The following is a 24131-nucleotide window of genomic DNA, read 5'->3' on the forward strand; positions in this document are numbered from 1 at the left end:
TATAAATAGGACCTGCTGGAGAGACAGGCATGCATCCCAAAGACTACACTGTCTATGGAACAGGGTCTCCATCCATGTGAAGCAGTTCCTCCCTATCCCAATTCAAGTGCAACTTGGATAATTGGACATGAAACAGGAAATTCATCCCTGACTTGGTACTTATGTCTCTAATGGTTGCAGGGAATCTGTAAATGGTTCATCTCCCAAGCCCCTGCTTAAACTTATGAAGGGTATCAGAACTTGTCAGACATTTGGAATGGATGGCTAAGCTTAAAACGACCCTTGCAGTTGTTAGCCTAGTAAACACCTATGAACCTATGAACCTCTATCTAACTTAGTCTATTGACAAACCACACTGGCCATCCAAGGGGCCATCTGTATAACCCAGTCCACAACCTGCAGTAGCTTACCCAAATACAGGTCTGGACAACATGGATATGTAATTTCCAAATGTCTCCATAGCCATGTTGGTAGATATGGGCATCCTGACCCAATGTGGCATTTGTCTCATGTTCACAGACAAACATGTAATCCTTAAAGAAACAAACACCGTATAAGACAGATGCACATACACAATTTCACTGGAGGCACAAATCTCACATACAAAGAAAGTTGTCAAGAACATACACACCACATTCACCAAACAGAGTGTCCACCATACACATAGAATTACCTATGGTGAGACACTAAAAAGCAATCTTTCCAAACCTCTAAGAGCACCTAAGCCTATAAACAACATTGCCTATCATCAGCAATTTCTGAAGCACTCACCAAATGCAACATTAAACACCACATATATGTCTACACACAATGGAGTCCCAAGAGCAAAGCCCATAAATCAAGTCAATATATTACCCAGGACTCTTGTCACACAGGATTCCATTTTATGACACACAGATGCCTCACTCACTAGCTTGAACAAGGAGAAGATAATGGCTAGTTGCTTATCTGAAACCAGGATCCACCAAGATACACATGCACTCAAAGTCACTACACAACAGGTAGCAGTATGATTCTATAGTAGTACATGTGGTTGGTAATGACCTGATACATACTACACCGGATCATATGAAGAGAAACATTGTTGATCTCTCTGAATACGTGCCTCAGGCAGATATGCACCTTGCACTGAGGAGCATTTTATCTTCACGAAAGTTGATGCCAGTATGAACAAAAGATTATTGACTTCCATAAGTGGCTTAGTTTCTCGTGTCATTCTAGGGTGATTCAATATTTGCCAGGATGAGAGAACATGGTTAGCAAACCACATTACTTTGCAAACAATGTCCCCTCCAGGCTTTGAGTATTGGCTAAAATCTTCATCCATCTCTTTAGAGCCTTTTTTTAGAAAAAGACAGATTGACAAACCTACTGACATAGCAAATAAACCAAAAGAAACCTAAAGTTGCTACTGCTCAATGCAAGAATCCTTAACAAGAAACTCCACACCCTACAAGCTCTCCTCACTCTGTAGAATACAGACATCTGTGCCATTACTGAGATGTGGTTTGAATCTGCAGAAAGTACCCCAGCACTGCAAGGCCTGTGCCTTCCACACATTTAGACAATCAGCAACACAGACAGGGACAAAAGGTGGAGGACTCTCAATCTATATTAGCAAAAAGCATAACTCTATGTTGGTTAAACAGGGCAATGTCCTGGAATTTATACACATGCAAATCCACACACAGTCCCATGCCATGTCCTAGTAAGTTATAGGTCACCCTGATGTCCCTAGAATCCCATAACTCATACATAGACCTACCGAAGGCACTCACCCTTAAACATGATACCCTGTTCATGGGAGACTTTAACTACCCCTCTATAAACTGAGAAACGTACACCGCCTCATACTCACAGGCACAAGTGTCCCTGGACTTTATTAAGACAAATAGCTTTGGCCAGATATTCAGTGGTTCCAACATACTGGACCTGGTACTCATTTCCCCCCATGTCACATCTTCACTGGTGAGGTTGGACCACAAAGCTGCCTCCTGTGTAATAGTTAGCAACTATTCCAAAGCAAAGCACATCCTGTTAAGAGAGACTTTGACAAAATTCAGTGCTCTTCTCAACTCTGCAATTCACAGCAACCTATGCAGCATTGTTAACAGAGACCCTGTACAACCATGTAAATGGTTGTATAAAGACAGCTGTACCTACAGGAAGTAAGCCAAAAACAAACTCTAAAAACAAACCACACTGACAGAATCCTAACCTTAATATGGTATATAACAAAAGAAAAAAAAGCCATGAGTAGTTACACTACTATCGAAGGGATTTACCTTTCTCCCCACTTATAAGACTGATATAAGTGAGGTTTTAATAGACCTTAGACTGTTTCTGAGGAAAGTGAATCTTTCTAATATGTTTAAGGATCAAAAGGGGAATGAGGCCATTATGTTTAAGAAGAAGAGTATGTGCAACCCTCCCCTACATCCATTATTAGCAAATTTTGAGAATTAGTTGAGCATGACATCAGGGCATACTTAAACAAGAGGAAAAGAACTTCATTTAACCTCCAGCAATATGAGAGGATAGTTCTTAATGAGCTTAAGGCTAACAAGGAAGTTTGAATTATGAAGCCTGACAAGGGTGGAGGGGTAGTCATAATAAATTCCTAGGTGTATCCAGGTAAAAATGTTGGAATTGGTTAATAGTAACTCCAGATACATGCAAGTATCCAAAAATAAAATAAATGTAGCCTACAGGAAATTTGACTTGGTCTTGGAAGACAACTTGTTGCAGCAGACTATTGACAAGAATCATTTTGAGTTTTTAAGCAACCCTAAGCCATTTATACCCTCATCTTTGGGATACCCAGTGTCCACAAAAGTTTTAATGATCCACCCCTCAGACCTATTGTAGCAGTTTCAGGCTCAAAACATAACCCTATAGTGGTAAATGTAGATAGGAAACTAAAAGTTATACTACCTTTAACCCATCATCTTTTGGTGGATTCATGGGATATTTTGGCTAAAATCTCAGATCAATTTTATGACCCTGGTGTGTTTGTTACAATTAATATCCAAGATTTGTTTTCAGTGATCCCTCATTCAACTGGTCTTGAATGGGTGCCTGAAGTCATTACTAGAAACAAGTATTTATCTAACACTGAGTTGTGGTTAGTTATGGAAATGTTAGAACTAGTGTTAGACAATAATTTTGTTTTCTATAAAGGCGAGTAGTATAAACCGATTAGTGGCATTGCCATGGGAGTGACGTCTGCTTCCTTGTTTGCAAACTTGGTTTTACTGAACTGGAAGCAGAATTATGCATTCAGTTCAACTTATTACTCTAAAATGTTAGTGTACTTACACTTTTTGAATGATGATTTTGTTCTTTAGAGAGGTACAAGGGATGAATTGGATGATTTTATTACCTATATAAACCAAACCACTGAATTTTGGAGATTCACTTACAATGTTGGGACAGGGGAAACAAATTTCTTGGATGGGAAATTAACGAAGGATTTGGTTAACCACAAATTTAAATCCAATGTTTACTGGATTATTATTAATTCCTATCTACATTATACAAGTAATCTTCCCTTCCATCAGAAGAGAAGTATTATTAAAGGCAAAATGGTGCACATCACCCATATGACATCTAATGTAGAAGACTTACAACAGGAACATAATTTTGTGGCCCAGATGTTTATGGAGTGGGGCTATCCAGATCCCATGGTTTATAATGTGAGAGGAAATTAAAAGGAATTGGGTTACCAAATATATTCCATTGCTTGGTTCCTCTGATTTAGTCGATAGGCCTAATACAGAGGGCAATGACAGTCACATTATACAGGACCTGCAGCCATTTGGTGGTGGGGGTATTTTCCCAAGTGGATCAAAAGAGGATTACACAAGGTCCTTGACCATTAAGTATGGTTCTGACACCAAGGAAATTAAAATAATTATACAGAAATACTGGCATATTTTCCCCACAATGTCTAACAGACCTGATGTTTTCTCCAGGCCCCCACTTTTTGGCTACAAGAGAGGGTCCTACATTAAAAACTTACTTGAAGGGACTTCTAAGAAGTAGAATGACAGGAACTCACCTGGGAAAGTGGGGACCTACAAGTGTGGGATGTACAACCAATGCAAATATATGGCCCACAGAGAAGAAATCCAGATAAGTACTATACAGACTCCTCCTAATAGCTAAGAACTATTTTAATTGTACATCTAAAGAGGTGGTGTACTTAGCATTCTGTCAAGTGTATTCAGTCTACTATGTGTGGAAAATGGAGAGGCTATTAAAAACTAGGGTCAATGAACATCATTACGACATTTCCCACTGCATGGAAACCAATGTATTTTTAGAAGCATTTGAAAGGATGTCTTGGTGGAGGAGTTTTATTTTGGTGTTAGAACAGGTTGAATCAAGCCCAAGGGTTGGACCATGGGATACCCTACCTGAGTAAGTGAATTGTTACGGCAACTGAGGTTAAACACAAGGACACCCCCAGGGCTAAATAGGCAGCTTTCACTAGGTCCTGTATTAAAAATAGAGCTGCTAAATTATGATGAAAATGTGTACAAGCAAATGTTTGAAATTATTTTATAAACAAGTACAAAGTGTGTTTACATGCCGTTCCTATAGTATACATTTTAAAACATGTGCTTTAATTTATACTACCTTGTTGGAAAGTTTGCATCAATTTTAATAAGATTACTTTTGTATAAGGAGGAAAATGATGTAACTTTTAAGAGCACAAAATGATGCCATTTTTAAGAGCACAAAATTATGTAATTTTCAAAAGCAGGAAATGATGTTTTATGTCTGTATAATGTTTAGTATAAATTCCGTGGAAAACAGAGTGTTCTTATTCTGATGAAGTCTTCTAGTAAGACGAAAGTGCTAACTCTTGTAACTTTGTGGAATACAATTGGAGAAAACTACTAGTTTTGCCATTGCTGGTGGAGTTTCTTCTGGATTTTGAGCCAATTCCTGGTTTGTCTTGTTTACTCTTCCTTGACCAATTTACTTTCAACAAACACATATATAATAGCTAAGTATAGCATCCGCTCTATGTCACCCTTGGGCCATTCCTCCAACCTAACAAGTCTGGCAGTCCTAAACATTCAGTGAATCACCATTCTCTTAGGGATTTCAGCTGCCACTCCATCATCTGGAAAACCTATATTTCCACAAACATGTACGCCTACAGATTTCTGGACTTCATAAATACAGACTGACTGGATCAGCTCCCTACTGGTTTTTACTCCCTCCTTAGTTAAATCAGACTATACATAAGTCATATTTGCTATATGAATGAAGCTGGATACATCCTCCAGTAACTCAGTATTATGCTAAAGTTAATCTTCTAAAACTGAGTGATGGCTTAGCAAAGTTCAACATTCTCTTCCATCCTGACGACCTCTTCAAGAATGAGTCCTTCACTGCCAAATTCTATACACATGAAAATAGTTCCATAGAAGCATCTGTGCTCTTCTGAAATAAATGCAACACCAAATTAAGAAATAACCTCCTTTGATGTAACCCAAATGTAATCAGGCTCTACAACAAAAGGAAAAAGATCACAAACATAAAAATAAATGTACCACTTTAAATGCCAAAATCACTCTCGCCAATCCAGTCCTTGATCAAATCTACCAAAGCTGTTAATGAGGTAAAAATAGTCACATATGCAAAAGATAATCACAAAGGCTTCTTTAAATATGTTAAAAACCTCTGAAATAATGCTCAAAACTGTGAAGAGTTAATAGTAAATGATATCACATACTCTAAATCTGGGGACATAACCAATCTCCAATAGAAAAATTTAGGACTAACCTCCCCCCAACACACACACACAGACACATCCAAATCACATATCACCTTTCATATCCTCCTCAAATCTCCCAGGAACAAGTTCTCAAAGCACTATATGAGGCCAACAATACTGCTTCTATGGGGCCTGACATACCAAGATGCCTACCATTCAGCCTGAACTAACCTGTCAAACCCCTTATACAGGCCTATCAATATCAGCCTTCAATCAGGGTTTGTACTGGACAAGTGATGGACTGAAACAGTCATCCATGTGCACAAAGGTGGGGCATCAATTGACCCAGGCAAGTAAAGACCTATTAGACTGACCAGCCTCATGTGTAAGGCTATGGAAGGGGTCATTATAGAATTAACAAATAAGGACACAAGCAGTCTACAAACTCTTGACTAAAGCCAGATCAGTTTTGTAAATGGCAGATCCTACCTACTTAATGTGGCTGACTTCCTTGGAAAGGTTACCAAAGCATTGGATGAGAGAAACTCTGTACACACTGTATATATAGACCTCATAAAGCCATTCACTGAAGTCTCCCACTCAAACACAGTTGATAAACTCATCCAGCTAAATGTAACTCCCCATGCAGCTCCTTGGATAATAAACTCATCCAGCTAAAAGTAACTCCCCATGCATCTCCTTGGGTAATAAACTCATCCAGCTAAATGTAACTTCCCATGCATCTCCTTGGGTAATAAACTCATCCAGCTAAAATTAACTCCCCATGCATTTCCTTGGGTAATAAACTCATCCAGCTAAATGTAACTCCCCATGCAGCTCCTTGGATAATAAGCTCATCCAGCTAAATGTAAATCCTCATGCAGCTCCTTGGATAATAAACGTATCCATCTAAATGTAAATCCTCATGCAACTCATTAGATAACAATCTAACTTTCAAATACAAAATTAGTGTGGATGTATCTCCCTACTCCAAAAGACCTGTGACTAATGGTGTACCTCAGGTTTCAGTCTTGGGCCACTCTGTTGGTCAAACTATAGCTAAAGGCTTATGGCTGACTACGTCTGCAGATGACTATAAACTTGGTCCCATAAAAAATTTGTCAGAAAACAGCTTCCACCAGGAAGGTCATCCTTGCAAAAAAATAGCTAGTGTCAAAGCAACGGCCTAAAATGTAATGCAAAAAAATATCTTATGGAAAGTGTGACATTCCCTACAACTATTACATTAACAAAACACCCCTTGAAATTGACCCAATAGTGAGGGACCTGTGAACCCATGTCAACAATTAGCTGTCAGTCAATCCCCACATATCCACTGTTGTAGAGAAGCTGTCTTTTATTGCACATATTATTAGTAAGGACTTCACATTCTGGTCCAGAAAGGTGATCATTCTACTTTATTCTGTACTCACTAAGCCAGTCATTAAGTATAATGTCCCCACTGGTATGTATCTGTCCAAACATCTGACAAGACTGTAATAACTGCAACACTTTCTTATTAAGAAAATCAAGGGCATAAATCACAAAAGCTACACACTGACCATGTCAATGTCCTGTATCTCTTTGTTGTATTTTACAAGCTACTAAAGGACGATCTCTGCATTTCTTATACAGCATCTGCTGACCTCTTCCCTTCAGCTCTACTACACATCTACAAGTTTAACATTGTCATAGAAAACAACTCAAGAGATCTTAGGCTCATCTGCAACTTGAATAGAATATTCTACAAAGATAGACATCTTGGGTCTATATTACATCATCCAACTGCAACAAGTTTGAACGATGTAATACTGAACCTGAAAGTCTGAAACCTGAAAATAGCAAAGTCACAGCACATCGATTTTTTCCCAGGGAAAAAAATTGGTGGGCCGTTTTCGGGGCTTTGCTATTTCCTCCACTGTGTTGTGATCTTGGAGTTGGTATATTTAAGTAGGGGGGGGTGGGGGAGCCACAGCCCCCCACTTTAGGTTAAGTTTCAGGTTGCAGGTTCTTTTTTTTTTTTTGTTAGGGAACAGAGATGGTTTTTTTCCCTGAGAAAACAATCACTGCTCTTTGTGTTCGCTATTTTAGTGTTTCATATATTATGGTTCAATATTACATCGTTCGAACTTTTTGAAGTTTGACGATGTACTATAGACCCGACATCTCATAGAGGATAACACTTCTCTGGAATCATCTTCCTTTCCATGTAAAGCAAGGTATGTCTCTTACTCTATTCAAGCATACTCTGGATGAGTGGATACGAAACTACAGTTTTAACACTTGATCGGCACCCTTGTCTCTTACGGATAGGGGTAACATGCACATATCTGCCCGCCCCTGATTTATTTGTACTCATAATAGAAAAATTGTCTCCTGGTTTGATGACTGTTATTATTTTGTTTTATTTAGCATAAAGTTGGATCTCTGGAAGATGTCTTTTTTCTCTTCCCTCAAATAACAGGCACAGTCTGTGAACAGCGATATAACTGTTGGAAAAAGTAATTTGTTGTGAACTTATGGCATCAATAAAGAGTTAAGGAAATTATGTTACATCATTTTATGTTAAAGAAAAATATTATTGGTGATATCAGTTGTAAGGTGGTCTGCCCCCCCCCCTTTATAACTTTCTGCATCAGTTTATTATATCAATGAATGGCACAGATCAAGTGGGTGCTAACTTTCCCTATAGAAGAACAGCAAAATTCTTACAGGTGACTCAATATTATTATCTGGTGCCAAAAAGGCATTGTCTGTACGTGCACCATGTTGCTAAGGCCTGGATCACCGTTTCTCTATGGGTCCCTATCAGTTCAATGAAAAATCAGTTCAGAGAACAGCATTCTCAGTTCATTCACATCAAACATGCCATTCGTTGAACTGTTCATATTGAGATCATGGTACAGTGAGGATCGGGAAATTTGCCTTTTCCCCATTGTAGTGCAATCTCGCAGTTGGTATAAATAATTAGCGGGGGGGGGGGCTGTGCCCCCCCCACATGATGGGAATTTGATAAACATCATTTCCAATGAAATGCCATTCACTGAACCAACAGATAAATATAATTGTATAGACCCATCTCTATATATGACGTCAATACCCTCCTTCCCATCCTTCAAGGCCATTCTGAAAGGCTTTATGACCAAAAGCGGTCTCTGTTCTTTCTCAAAACTGGGATAAACTATATCTCTAAATGTGGATAAATACCTAGTCATACCTTACATCTTCTTACTCCCCCTTCTTCACTCACTTCCTTATTTCTATCAGTTTCTCTCCCCTGGCTTTCTCTCTAAATATACCCTAAGGCTGCTTTTCTCTCACTTTGATTTGCAATTCCTTTTTGTATTATACTATAAACTGGCTAACATTGCTCTAATTATTAAATCATTCTCACATAACTTGTATCTTTTCTTAACCAGTGCTTTCGTATTATGTTTAATTTAGCATAATTATTTAAACTGTATTTTTTTTTTTTGTATTATTTCTTAAAATGTTTGTAACACTTTGGAGCTTTTCTCCCCAGAACTCAGCTGACAATGGGCTCCTACCCAGTTGGACTTTTCTGGTAGTCAATTGTCAATAAATAAATAAATAACAATAAATAAATTAAACATTTTGGAGGATGCATTGACGTGAATAGTTAATTCTTTCACTCAGCCCAAGAGGTAAGCTACACAGAGCTATATGTGACTATCTTTGTGTATTTCATGTTGTTGTGCTCCTATCTCAAAAAACACGCTCAGAAAAAATTAATTGGAAAATACATGATTTATTCTTCTTTGCCTTTTAAAGATAAGATAGACTGTTCAGCTATATATTCTTATTTGTAGTAATGAAAACATTTAGTAAGTAATTGTTATTTATTTGAAGGTGTAGTCTCCATTCCGTTTTTTATACCATATGGGCTATGTGGAACTTGGATGTTTGGAAAAGAACTTTGCAAATTCTGGATGGTAATGGACTACACTACGTGTGCAGCTTCAGTTTTCACCATTGTGATTATCAGTTATGACCGACATCTCTCTGTCACTAAACCAGTAAGTATTACATGTAAATTTGTTTGGTATTACCACACATTTTGAGAAAATGCACAACAATACATCTTCAATAATTTTGCCAATGTATATAGGTTCACAGGTTCATAGATAGGTACTAGGCTATTGGCCCTAGGCCCTATATAAGCCTAGCCAAAAGGTACCCTGGCTTTCGCCACCCAAGAAAATTATTTTCCTGTGCCACTGTCGAGCAGAACCACAGAAGTGATCCCCGGGGTGAATTTCCTGTCTCCCATCCAATCATCAAGATTTTTCTTGAAGAGTGCTAATGAGGAGCTTTGTTTGATATAGATAGGTAGTTTGTTCCAGAGTATTGGAAGTCTCTGGGACAGGAATCTATCCCTCCAGCATGTTCTGTTTATTGTGGTGACAAGGTTTAGGTCCCTAGAGCATGTAGCTCGGAGGGATTGGGATTTCTTTAAGTGGAGCATGTCCAAAAGCTTTGGGTTTGAAATAGCTTTGTGTGTTAGGCAGAGATCGCCTCTGAGTAGGTGATATATTATACTTGGGATCAGATTATGTCCTCAAGTACTACTTTTTAATGAAATTTTATCCACGTTATACCTGCTGTCAGTATCATACTCAGTTAAATGTCGATGACATATGCTGCACTGCACCAATAATTACATCAGACAACAGAAGGTCAATAATCTGAGAATTAAGATGACGTCAGTTTATAGAAACAGCTCCTATTTCAGTTAAGATCTTAAGAGTTTCAACACTTTATACTGTCGTTATCTGTTTCTTACTTACAGAGGAAGTCAAAGAAAATTACCCACATGTTAATACTTCCTGACATCAGTAAAACAGCTTAAGTTAATTAAAATGCAATTATTAATCCATTTTAGGGGTGTTACATTATGTTTTCAGCAGTATGCATATTTCTGAAAAACTTTTTTTCTAATTCCATCAGGGGTGTATTTCACATTCCCCTTTTGGTATGTACTGTGATAAAAGTGTATTTACATGTTGTCTGAACTGTCATAAAAGGCCATATTCCAAAAGACTGGCACAGCACTGAGAAATACATTGAGTGTGGAGCAAGAACTTTCCCAAGCAAATGTATGAATAACATGCAGTGCAAAATAAGCATATAGGCAAGCAGTTTTCATTGAGCAGAACCATAAAATACAGAAGCGCTAAAAGTTCAACACAAAAATAAACATGAAACAGAGAATATGCATGATGCTAAAAGTAGCATACCAAAGAAATATTAAGTCACTATGGGAAAAAACATATGTAGGAAATATGACAGATATGTTACAGATGTAATCTATATAATAGAGATAATGCAGGAAGTTGCATGTCTCGAGAATTATGAGCCTTTAGCATGCAAGGATGTAAATATGCAAATATATAGTTATGTGCACTATCTGAAAGAGAGAGAGAGAGAGAGAGAGAAGAGCTATACAAAAAATAGATTCTGTCGGGTAGCAGATAACATTGAAATGTGGCATACAATTCCACATTGTCAGCATCTCGTTAATAGTATATTTAAAAAAGAAGTGTTGAATGGGACATATGAAGGGAGCACACACAATGTTTACAGCCAAATGAGTGGAGGAAATAGGACTGTAGAAGTTGGGTTAGGGTAAGGAGGAGGCATGCATGACTGAAGGAGGGAAAAGAAAATTAGAGGGATGGGTAGAAGGACATGGGTATGTTTTTTCTTTTTCTTTTTTCTTTTCTTTTTTGTTCTTGTTAAGAAAAGAAGGATTAGTTAGTTGGAAAATGGGAGAGTAGTAAAGGTTTGGGAATAACACAAAACACATAACATAAATGACACCACATAACAGGGTGGTAAAATAGAGAAGCGTTAGGAGGTGGCACACAGACAATAAACATACAAGCAAGGTTATGAGTGTCTGATACATATTTGTCATGCTGCAAAGTGACACTGTAGTCTGAGGAGAAATGTAACCAAGTGCACATTTCACTCAAAGAAACATGCACGATGTACACAACATCTTCATGAGTAGAACTGTACGAGTTTAGAAACATGAGGATGTGTGCAACAGTGAAGATACATTTTGTAGCACAGCAACCCAAAAGTGGTCAATGGAACTGCATAAAAATCCAGTCATGTGAAGAGAATACACACCTATAACATGACTATGCAACATGTCAGAATGCCATAGCTCTGGACAATGTAGACCTTGGGGAAGCATAACACACTGCTGTGATGCAATACACAGGAGTCAGGTGCATACTTGCAAAGTTAGTTGTAAAGAAAAGTTTCACATACATAGTGCATGTATCACTGTAGACCATATTAGTATAACTACCACAGTAATGCCATCATGAAAACTAGCATAGAGGCTCACTGCAGGAAAGGGTAGAAAACTTGTATGTGAAGCATTGTCATTAACTCAGGTGCATATGCTGTTATTACAATACTACATGAAAGTGAAATACATGTGTTCAGGGCATGCAAAACAGTGTGGAAAAGCAGCCTCATGCCACACCCTAACAGCATTGCTACTATCAGGTACATGTGCACTGTTGATGTGAAAAGAATGTTGGGCATGAGTGCACCTTGGCACAGATTGTAGAGAAATGCATACATGCATGGCATTACTGCACTCCTGTAGGTGTCACTAGAAACCACTGTCGATATACAGTGCACATCCAGTATAGATGAATACAACATATGTATCTGCAATAGGTAATGTCAAATGAGATGACTCCAAAGGACAACATATGCTTCAGCAAACTACTGTTGAATATGAATGACACTGTTAAACATCCTGCACTGGACAAAGAGCTGCCATGTCACAGGATTTAATAGGCATCTGATGTGTACAGAAACTTGTGCCATCACAAATATATTATTGAGGAATAATCTGTGGCACTGACAGGGAAATCACAACTGCCACATGGAGCAATATGTACAAATATGTACCTTGACAACAACAAATTGAAACTATGTGGCAACTATATGCAGGCTATCCTACATTACTTGGGAGAAACATAAATACTATATTTGTACTTCCAAGGCACACCCCTGGTTGGGTTAAAGCTCACAGATGAGCTCTGTTTCGATCTCCAGGAAGAAGTCACACGTAGCCTATGTCATGTCCTAAATAAAGTTCCCCATCATTATCTCCATCTGGGTATAAGACACATCCAAAATGACTATCTTCATCTAGTCCCTCATGGCAAAAGTTGTTGGTGGACTTTGACAGCACTGATCTGCTAGAACCACAGTGTGTGATGGTCCAGGCCGGTCATCATCTCCAGCTGCTTCCTTTTCCTCAGGCTGTAACTTTTCTGGCAGAGGCAGACATATCTCTATTGTCCTCCATTTACAGAGGACTGTCACATCATCTGGCCTCATATCTGTATACAAGACACATATGAACCAATGAACCAAAGTATAAGTCTCATGTCATATAGTCACATGGGGGGATGTCTCATACTCCTCCAGATGAAAGAACTTGGTGCACATTCAAAAATTTAATGAAGTGGGTAGGTCCAGTAATGCAGGTTACTGAACATTACCAGAAGCACAGATGTTACTACATGTTCAAAATAAGATCCAAGAACCCCATTTTTAGGACACATACCTTCTGACTAGCAATTTGCATATGTTACTCAGTCAGGTGCATAAAGGTATGCCCTACAACTTTTACAATCCTGTCCTGTTATGGTGTGTTATATCAAACCACCAACAAATGCAAATGCCAGATACAAGCTTGACTCACCTCACTATATAACAACTGATCTGAATAAAAATACACATGTGGAGCAGTGTCACATCTCTCTGTGACTTGTCAAATGCAGTAGGGCAATGACAAAGAGCACCAGCATTACTACAATCAGGTCAGAGTGTGCCTTAATATGTACACTGTAGAAATGACTCGTATCAAAATATGCACATCTTCTGCCAGCATGTGCACAGCTTAAAGTATTTTGATGACATGCATAAAAGCATTCATCAATTACAGTTCATTTAATTTGTCATTGCATTCCTCATGCTGAAGGTGCAAGGAAGTTTGCAACAGAGGAACATTATAATGTGATGCTTATTTTGTACATTCAAAATTTACTCATCTTTGGTCTAAGTTCGCACACACAAAATTATTTTTTCAGTAGGTATTGGGTAATGATTTACATAAAACTGTCAATCACTGTGGCTAACAAGCAACAGCATCCCTCTTTAGAGGAATGATTTCCCACTTACAATATTGTGTTACTACTTTCTCATCATGTATTAATTTCAGTGTGAGGTCTTTCACCAACAAGAACTACACTACCTGCAACTTGCCTGTAAGTCAGAAACTGCTACTAATGCCCTGAGCATGGAAAAACATCATATCATATTATATGGTACTTTAAATAGTGATGCATTGTGGGTTTGGTCTGTCAAGATGGCATAAGAGAGTGTCATCTGAAAGTAAACACCTGGGAGGGTATCCTTATCAATGATTTGAAATGCATAAACAGCATATTTGGCATCAAAAATCTCCATAACATGCTATTATATATGTTAATCATATATGCAGGTCCACATATTTGTTTCATACATTTGCTGCAGAATATGACAGATATACTTCACAGTGGAAAGCATACTATAAATAAACATATCACTCTCAGCTCTATAATTACTGCATATTATGTAGGATACCAAATACATCTCCTGTACTTAATTTGCCATTGTGAATTTACAATCTCTCTCCCCACTGTACAGTAAAATCGCTGTAAGATTACATAGGGCACAGTGTGGACCTCTTGCACATAGTATGTATAACTTGCTGTAGTAGACAGTAGCATGATCCCTACTACATCTGGCAAGTTATAAATAAACAAGACCACCCTTTGTGATGTCAGACCAGATACATATGGATTAAACCACTGTGTAACACATTACCTATGCAGTAACTGCATACACATATGTTATACAGTTGTTAATGTGGTAGCGCAAAACAATGGCACCACTGTAGAGCTATTACCTTACATGCAATACCAATGCTCCCGCAGATATAATACAAATAGCCATTGTGATTGGCATGTAACATCACATGACACATGATCATCATTTAAGTTGGTTACACAAAGGTAATGTACATATTTTCAACATTACAAATGTCTTTTTACATATGATCAGTTGTACTACATAATAGTGTGCAGAAAATACATAAGGTTATATATGGAGCTATGTTCAATGATGGGCGGACATACATATTTTGATATTGTCTTTTCATGTTATTGTGTTTATTGCCACTAAGTATGCTCATAACACTAGCATTATACAATTAGAAGCAATTTAACAGTTACCCAGAGTTAGAATCTTCCTGAAGGTGGAAAGTGTTGCAGCCTGAGGGTCCAGGTGTGAGCAGCTAAACTAATAAAAAAAAAAAAAAATGGTAACTACGCCAGTCTTAAAGTAAGTAGCATTTCGTGACTGTCCATCTGTGTTCCAAACCATAGAGGTAGGGTGAACATTGGCCTACTGGCAAGAGTCTTTAGGTTTTTCTTGCTGCTGCAAAGGAATTCTTAATGTTAGCAGAAATGAATCTCAGAAGATTGTCCAGGAGAAATGGTCTCCTGAGATTTGTTCTGCCTAGATCGAATATTCTTTTGCAACAGCAAGAAAGACTGGATGACTCATGCCAGTAGGCTAGTGCTCATCCCACCTCTATGGTGAGACCACAGACAGATGATTCATGCCACTAGGCCAATGCTGATGACTCATGCCAGTAGGCCAATTTTCATCCCACCTCTATGGTGAGACCATAGACAGATGGACACCAACTGCTACTTACCTTTATGTTTGGGTAGCATCTGTTTTTTTTATATTAATATCATACAATGGATAACAGTGGAATGATGAATCACTCATCAACAGAGGCCACAGAAATACCTCACAAAGAGAATCCATGACCTCCAACACCTGTCCTTTGAGGACAGGCTCAAATCACTTTCACTCTACTTGGTATTGTACAAGTTGCTCAGAGATGACCTGTGTCTCGCCTACAAGACAGTCTTGGACCCTGCCCTAGTAGAGATGCTCCATATCCATAAGTCTAACTCCTCGTGCATTACCCGCTTAAAAGGCCTGAATCTAATATGCAACATCAACAAAACCTGTTGGAAAAACAGGTTTGTCTCCCAGTGGCTCCCCCATCTCTGGAACAGATTTCCCATACACATCAAACAGAGTACCTTGCTGACCCTCTTCAAGTATAACCTTGATGAATGGATGGGAAACCACAAATCTGTGCCAGGGGTTCCACCTGTGTCCCTCAGTGACAGGGGTGACAAGTGGTGACTGAGGTTAATTTTTTGGGATAAACACTTGTCTAGGCTTGTAAGGGCCCCAAGGCCATTAGCCTAGTAACCTCCTATGAATCACTCCTGGCCTACATGTACATTATTGCTGAGACACATATGGAATACATAATATATTAGAAATAAATATGTATGGATAATGCCATAAAGATGTCTTTCACATGTATGGTCTTATACAACTAAATTGCACTGAAAGCATATAGTCATTTTAGTGATTACCAGTGAGGCAATATTGTATTTTTTACATAACAAAATAAGATATTGATACTCTTTTTCATCTAAAAATAAATTAATGGCAAATCACGTTAAGTACATCATCCCCAACAATGTAATTAAATATAGAAAAAGGCAAAGAATCATTGAATCCACACTGGGACTATTAAACCACACCATGTGCTACTGTTAGTCTTTGTGATCAACATTTTTAAGGCTCTAATTGCACACACTTATATGTGAGTGAGTTTTTGTGGTCTCCCTGACCCAGATTATTTTATTTTATTTATTCTATTTCTTCTTTGACAACCATGAATGTCCAACTCTGCCAATTGCCCATTTTCAGTGGAGACCCAAGGTGAAAAGCTCCATAACAGATTCAAAAACATTTTTAAAAATAGTTGACAACTAATTATATACAAGAGGAGAAAATCCTTCAAACAGATTTTTAAATATATTGCAATAGGTTGAGGAGAAAGGGTCAGAAAACACACATAAAAAAGTAATTATTTCCAAGGGAAGAAAAGCCCCACAACAGATAAAATACTTTAAAATAGATTGGGATGCAACTTACATAGAGGGGATAAGAGACCCCACAACAAATTGAAATACATTTACAGAATATTGCTAGGAGAAAGGATACTCTATGTTGAGAACATAATACACAGTTATTCAAAATATTGATTATATTTCCAATAATATATGGAGGTGAGAAATAACACAGTATTCTGATGTAAAATAGAGTAATAAATGTAGTAGGTCGGGGAGTAATGAGCAGGAGGGAAAATTAAGGACTTGAGAGAGTTGAGTAGTGGTAGAGCGATGAGAATGTTATGGAAGTACATTAGAGAGGAAATTAGTACTAAATTGTTCACATATTACAGACAGATATAGGTGTGCATGTGCATGTGTGTCTATAACTATATCTACTTCTAATCTCTCTCTCTCTCTCTCTATATATATATATATATATACGTATGCATACAGATATATACTATCTGTATATATTTGTATATATAGATATGGACCTATTTTTAAATCCTGAATTACCACAATCTCAAACGACATAATGGTCGAGAGATACGATTTTGAAAGATATGTTGGTTCATGGAAAGTTTGTTTGCCAGATATAAATATTAATCATACTATGGGGTTAAAAGGAACTATGAGCTGTATGAATTGCTCTGCATGTCATCATATTGTAAGCTCCTTTTAACTACATTAACAGAATTAGGTTTATACCGAGGGGAGCCTTTTCATGTAGTAGTAAAGGAGTGGTTTGCATTTTAAAATGCCCATGCAATTTCTTCTATGTAGGAGAGACAAAGCGAACTTTCAGAGTTAAGCTAATGGAACATATTAGAGATATCAGGAATATGAGGGAGGATAAAATTATTGCTTCACATTTTAAGGTTAAACGTGGTAGTAATTTTTTATTGCTACGAGGTAGTATTTTAGAACAGGTTACATTTTTGGATGACAGTGAAGTTTTACTTAAAGAAAAACTTTTATTTAAAGAGTCTGTGTATATTTTACAATACAACACTGGTTCTTTTGGAACTAAATGGTAAAATAAACTGGAAATGTTTGATTTAATTGCATTAATCAATTATTTGATTTAAGTATTGTATATTGGGTGTTTTTTTTTTCTTTTGTATATAAGGCTGTATTTCTCAATGTTTTTTATACTCCTTGAAGGTACATACACTGAGGTGCTAAAGGAAAATAAAATGGATTTATACCTGTGCCTTTTGTGGTCTCTATAGTCTCTACAGCTGGTGAATCTGTAACAGTTGTTGGTTAAGATTTTTTTCTTTTTTTTACGTTGTTATATATTTTGAACTATATGGCTACAGATCCTAATATGGATATTCCTGGGGTATTTTGTGAGACTTCCACCTCTGACGTGGGTGCAGTTGGTGATTTAGGGTCCCTGTCAGGGACTCAAAGGACAATTGAATGCTATTTATATGCTTCACAGTCTTTGTTGCATCTGGGAATGAAAATCATAATGCGAGTCAGAGTTTGAGACAGTTATTTGATCGCTGTGTGAAGGGTCGACCTAACCATACTTCCAATCCTTTCCTGTTAGTGGGACAGACTGCCAGTTCAGTACCTGTAGATAAAAGAGACTTGTGTGATAAATTCGAGCAGTTGTAATTAAGAGAAACAAGAGTCCATATTAATATCTTGGGCATACCACGCTGTATTGACTTAAATATTACAACAAGACGATTGAGCTTTATTAAAAGCCCAAGTGATCCATTTGATAGTAATTACCCCGTAGACAAACAATTTATGGAGTGCTGGATTGCAGCATTGCAGAAGTGCATGATAGAGTGGCTACATATTTTGCTGGAGAGGGATGACTTGAAATAAAAAAAGCTAAAGCAGGAGCTGACAACTTTGTCAGGGGACATCATTAGTTCCCTTGATTTTAATAATTTGAACAATTTACTTGAAAGAATTAATGGCAAACTGAGTGGATTAAAAACAGAACTTTTGGAGTTTAAAACCACTAAATTGCTTAGGGATATTGGAGACTATGAGAGTGGGTGGGCTTTTGTGGCCTCGTCCAATCAACACAAAGAGATCAACGACGGAAGCACAGAGATTTTAAAAAAACACTCTGTTTCATTTTTTTTCTCGGAGGGAGGGAGGGAGGGAGTCACAATGATGCACAGGACAGTGAGGATAGTGAATATCCTCCATTACCATCGGCAGAATGAATGGAAGAAGATCAAAGTCATTTTTGGAATGAGAATGGAACACCGCGTAGCCAAAAACAGGGCAGGAATGGTTCCAATGGAGCCTGCAACAGGAATAATTGAATAATTAATAATTGAATAATTCAATAGTAAGAAAAGTAAATGGCAATGATTCTAATGTAAATTATGTTGATATTGTTGTAAATTTATCAGGCTAAGAATTAACCTAGAAACAGTATGGCGTTTTCATAGGTTCATAGGTTCATAGGTAGGTACTAGGCTATTGGCCGAAGGGCCTAAGTAAGCCTAGCCAACAAGGTTCCCTGGCTTACGCCACCCAAGAAAGTTATTTTCCTGTGCCCCTGTCGAGCAGAGTCACAGAACTAATCCCTGGGGTGTATTTCCTATTTCCCATCCATCAAGATTTTTCTTGAAGAGTGCTAATGAGGAACTTTGCTTGACATAGATGGGTAGCTTTTTCCAGAGTATGGGAAGTCACTGGGGCAGGAATCTATCCCTACAGCATGTCCTGTTTATAGTGGTTACAAGGTTTAGGTCCCTAGAGCATGTGGCTTGGAGGGATTGGGATGTCTTTAGGTGTAGCATGTCCAACAGCTCTGGGTTTGACATAGCTTTATATGTTAGGCAGAGATCACCATGGAGTAGGCGATATACTATGGAGTAAAACTGAAGATTTTTTAGACAGTCAGTGTAGGGCATCTGTTTGAGGCCAGTAATCCTCTTTGTGAGGTACTTCTGTGGTCTTTCCTTTGTTCCCACAGTAATACCTAGAAACCATATTTTAAAGCAAGAAATATTTCATTTAGTTCACAAGTTACATCTGAAAATGTATTATGAAGATGTAGTTACTTCAATGCCTGTTTGCTCTGAATCTGCTTCATTGGATGAAAGTTTTTATTCTTGTTGCCAACACTGGGTTGAGCCTTTTAAATCTGCAGGGAGTAATGCATATTATATTATTAATCTTCATGTATTTCTAGTAAAAGCAAATGTATTCATCCCTTTTAAAATGAAAACATCTCTCATTTTAGTTCCATGGTCAATTTTGGAATTGAGAATGTGTGTAGTAATTTAGACAAAGATAGAAGTATTATTGAGTATAATTTAACTTTGAGTGAATGGAAGTCTTTCCAAAATCTTAAGAATAGAGCAGATCTGATAATTAAACCATCTAAGGACAACAAAATTGTAGTGATGAATGCAATGTAATATTACAAAATGTGTTCAGACCATTTGATGGATGTGGAAGTATATGAACTGAGTGAGAAGAAGCTGTATGAAAAAGCAATTTTGGAGTATCAGGGACTTTTAAATAAGGACGCCAGGTTGGGGTATTTTTCATGGGATGACATTTGAAAAAAAATTTTCAAGGGAAAGCTGTGGTTTGGCCACTTTTATTTTTGTCTTCCCAAACTACATAAAAATTTACGAAACCCTCCAGGCAGGCCCACAATCTCAGCATGTAAATATTTTCTACATAATATAGATGTTTTGTTGCAGTGCTTGCTTTTTCCTCCTGCCCAGAAGAGTCCATCATATTTACAGGACAGATTTGACTTTTTGAATAAAATTTCATTGGTGTCTTGGAATAGTGTATTGGATATCTCTGGACGTGAGGAGTTTGTACACCTCCATCAAACACAGGGATGGATTATGTTCCTTATTGTACTTCTTGGGTGATAATCAATTGGCTCATTATGTTTGGAATTGGTTGATTTTTGCTTGAAGAACAATTATTTTACTTTTAGTAACCAGATATATAGACAAAAACAGGATACAGCGATGGGGGGGAGGGCATCTTTTCCCTCCATGTATGTGAACCTTTTGATGGCGTACTTTGAAATACAGGTTCTATATATACATTGGTTTATCAAACAACATGTTAAGTATTATTTTCATGACATAGATGATCTCATTTTTATTTGTGAAGGAGGTTATGATAAAGATATAGAATTTGTGAATGATCTACAGGAAAATCCATTTAATCTCTCTTTTGACGGGTTGCAGTATGGTGTCAAAGTTTCATATTTAGATTTAAAACTTGAGGGCCTGAAGAATGGTACAATTTTTTTCTGGAGTTCACAGAAAATTTATAGGTGTAAGTCAGTTTCTCCATGCCTCTAGTTGCCATCCTCCACACATTATAACAGCATTACCTTATGGCAAATTTCTGAGGTTATCCAGAATTTGTAGTAGTTAGGAAAATTTGCAGTGGGAAATTAACCAAGGAAGTAAAATGTTCCTGAGAAGGGCATATAATCCTGAAGTTATTCAAGAAGCAAAAAATAAGGTTGTTAAAAGAAATAATGTGAGGATACTTGAGGATGACGTTATTTATGGGAAGCGCAGGACATCTGTGAAAAGTTGGGGAAAGGAAAGATATACTCTGTATGTGTTTATAATATAAAGAGTAATGAAATTATAGATATCATTACATACTACTGGAAGTTTTTACAAAAAGACAGAATTTTAAGCAATAATTTGCCTTCACAACTTTCTATTTCTTTCAAAAGAGGTACAAATTTGAAAGATATGTTGGTTCGTGGAAAGTTTGTTTTGCCAAATATGAATATTAATCATACTATAGGGTTCAAGGGAACTATCAGCTGTTGGAATTGCTCAGCATGTCATCATACTGAAAGCTCCTTTGACTACATTAATAGAATTAGGTTTACACTGAGGAGAACCTTTTCATGTAGTAGTAAAGGAATGGTTTACATCATAAAATGCCCATGCAATTTGTTCTATGTAGGAGAGACAAAGATAACTTTCAGAGTTAGAATAATGGAACATATTAGAGATATCAAGAATATAAGGGAGGATAAAATTATTGCTTCACATCTTAAGGTTAAACATGGTAGTAATTTTTTATTGCTACGCGGTAGTATTTTAGAACAGGTAAAATTTTTGGATGGCAATGAAGTTTTACTTAAAGAAAAACTTTTATATAAAGAGTCTGTATATTTTAAAATAAAACATGTTGGTTCCTATGGGATTACATGATGAAATAAACTGGAAATGTTTGATTTAATTGCATTAATCAGTTATATTGCTTTTTTTATACAAGGCTGTGTTTGTCAATGTTTTTTATACTCCTTGAAGGTGCATACACCATGGTGTTAAAGGAAAATAAAGTGGATTTATACCTGTGCTTTTTGTGGTCTCTATAGTCTCTACAGCTGGTGGATCTGTAACAGTTGCTGGTTAAATATTGTATTTTTTTACATAACATAAGATAGTGATACTCTTTTTCATCTAAAATAAATTAATGGCTAATCACTTTAAGTACATCATCCCCAACAATGTAATTAAATATAGAAAATGCAAAATAGCACTGAATCCACACTGGGACTATTAAGTCACACCATGTGCTACTGTCAGTCTTTGTGATCAACATTTTAAGGCTCTAATTGCACACACTTATATGTTAATGAGTTTTTGTGGTGCCCCTGACCTGGATTACTTTATTTTATTTATTTTATTTGTTCTTTGATAACCATGAATGTCCAACTCTGCCAATTCCTCATTTTCAGTGGAAGCCCAGGGTGAAAAGTTCCATAACAGATTCAAAAATATTTTAAAAAATAGCTGACAACTAATTATATACAAGAGGAGAAAATCTTTCCAACAGATTTTTAAATATATTGCAATAGGTTGAGGAGAAATCTTCAGAAAACACATAAAAAAGTAATTATGTCCAAGGGGAAAAAAGCCCCAGAACAGATAAAATACTTTAAAATAGATTGGGTGCAACTTACAAAGAGGGGATAAGAGACCCCACAACAAATTGAAATACGTTTACAGAAGATTGCTAGGAGAAATGATACCCTATGTTGAGAACATAATACACAGTTATTCAAATTATTGATTATATTTCTAATAATATATGGAGGTGAGAAATATATATATATATATATATATACGTATGCATACAGATATATACTATCTGTATATATATTTGTATATATAGATATGGACCTATTTTTAAATCCTGAATTACCACAATCTCAAACGACATAATGGTCAAGAGATACGATTTTGAAAGATATGTTGGTTCATGGAAAGTTTGTTTGCCAGATATGAATATTAATCATACTATGGGGTTAAAAGGAACTATGAGCTGTATGAATTGCTCTGCATGCCATCATATTGTAAGCTCCTTTTAACTACATTAACAGAATTAGGTTTATACTGAGGGGAGCCTTTTCATGTAGTAGTAAAGGAGTGGTTTGCATTTTAAAATGCCCATGCAATTTCTTCTATGTAGGAGAGACAAAGCGAACTTTCAGAGTTAAGCTAATGGAACATATTAGAGATATCAGGAATATGAGGGAGGATAAAATTATTGCTTCACATTTTAAGGTTAAACGTGGTAGTAATTTTTTATTGCTACGAGGTAGTATTTTAGAACAGGTTACATTTTTGGATGACAGTGAAGTTTTACTTAAAGAAAAACTTTTATTTAAAGAGTCTGTGTATATTTTACAATACAACACTGGTTCTTGTGGAACTAAATGGTAAAATAAACTGGAAATGTTTGATTTAATTGCATTAATCAATTATTTGATTTAAGTATTGTATATTGGGTGTTTTTTTTTCTTTTGGATATAAGGCTGTATTTCTCAATGTTTTTTATACTCCTTGAAGGTACATACACTGAGGTGCTAAAGGAAAATAAAATGGATTTATACCTGTGCTTTTTGTGGTCTCTATAGTCTCTACAGCTGGTGAATCTGTAACAGTTGTTGGTTAAGATTTTTTTCTTTTTTTTACGTTGTTATATATTTTGAACTTTATGGCTACAGATCCTAATATGGATATTCCTGGGGTATTTTGTGAGACTTCCACCTCTGACGTGGGTGCAGTTGGTGATTTAGGGTCCCTGTCAGGGACTCAAAGGACAATTGAATGCTATTTATATGCTTCACAGTCTTTGTTGCATCTGGGAATAAAAATCATAATGCGAGTCAGAGTTTGAGACAGTTATTTGATCGCTGTGTGAAGGGTCGACCTAACCGTACTTCCAATCCTTTCCTGTCAGTGGGACAGACTGCCAGTTCAGTACCTGTAGATAAAAGAGACTTGTGTGATAAATTCGAGCAGTTGTTATTA

General features: G+C 36.9%; 1 protein-coding gene across 1 annotated transcript in view; it reads left to right on the forward strand.

Annotated features, from left to right (window-relative positions):
- Positions 1 to 24131, forward strand: part of LOC122797039 (histamine H3 receptor-like) — a 364839-nt gene that overhangs the window by 163918 nt on the left and 176790 nt on the right. The window contains exon 3 of the mRNA XM_044065813.1: positions 9602 to 9768. Coding sequence (XP_043921748.1) covers positions 9602 to 9768 — 167 coding nt within the window. The remainder of the gene's footprint in view (positions 1 to 9601; positions 9769 to 24131) is intronic.

This window comes from Protopterus annectens, chromosome 3.part0, assembly GCF_019279795.1.
Source record: "Protopterus annectens isolate FY-2018-M chromosome 3.part0, PAN1.0, whole genome shotgun sequence".
Lineage (NCBI taxonomy): Eukaryota > Metazoa > Chordata > Ceratodontiformes > Protopteridae > Protopterus > Protopterus annectens.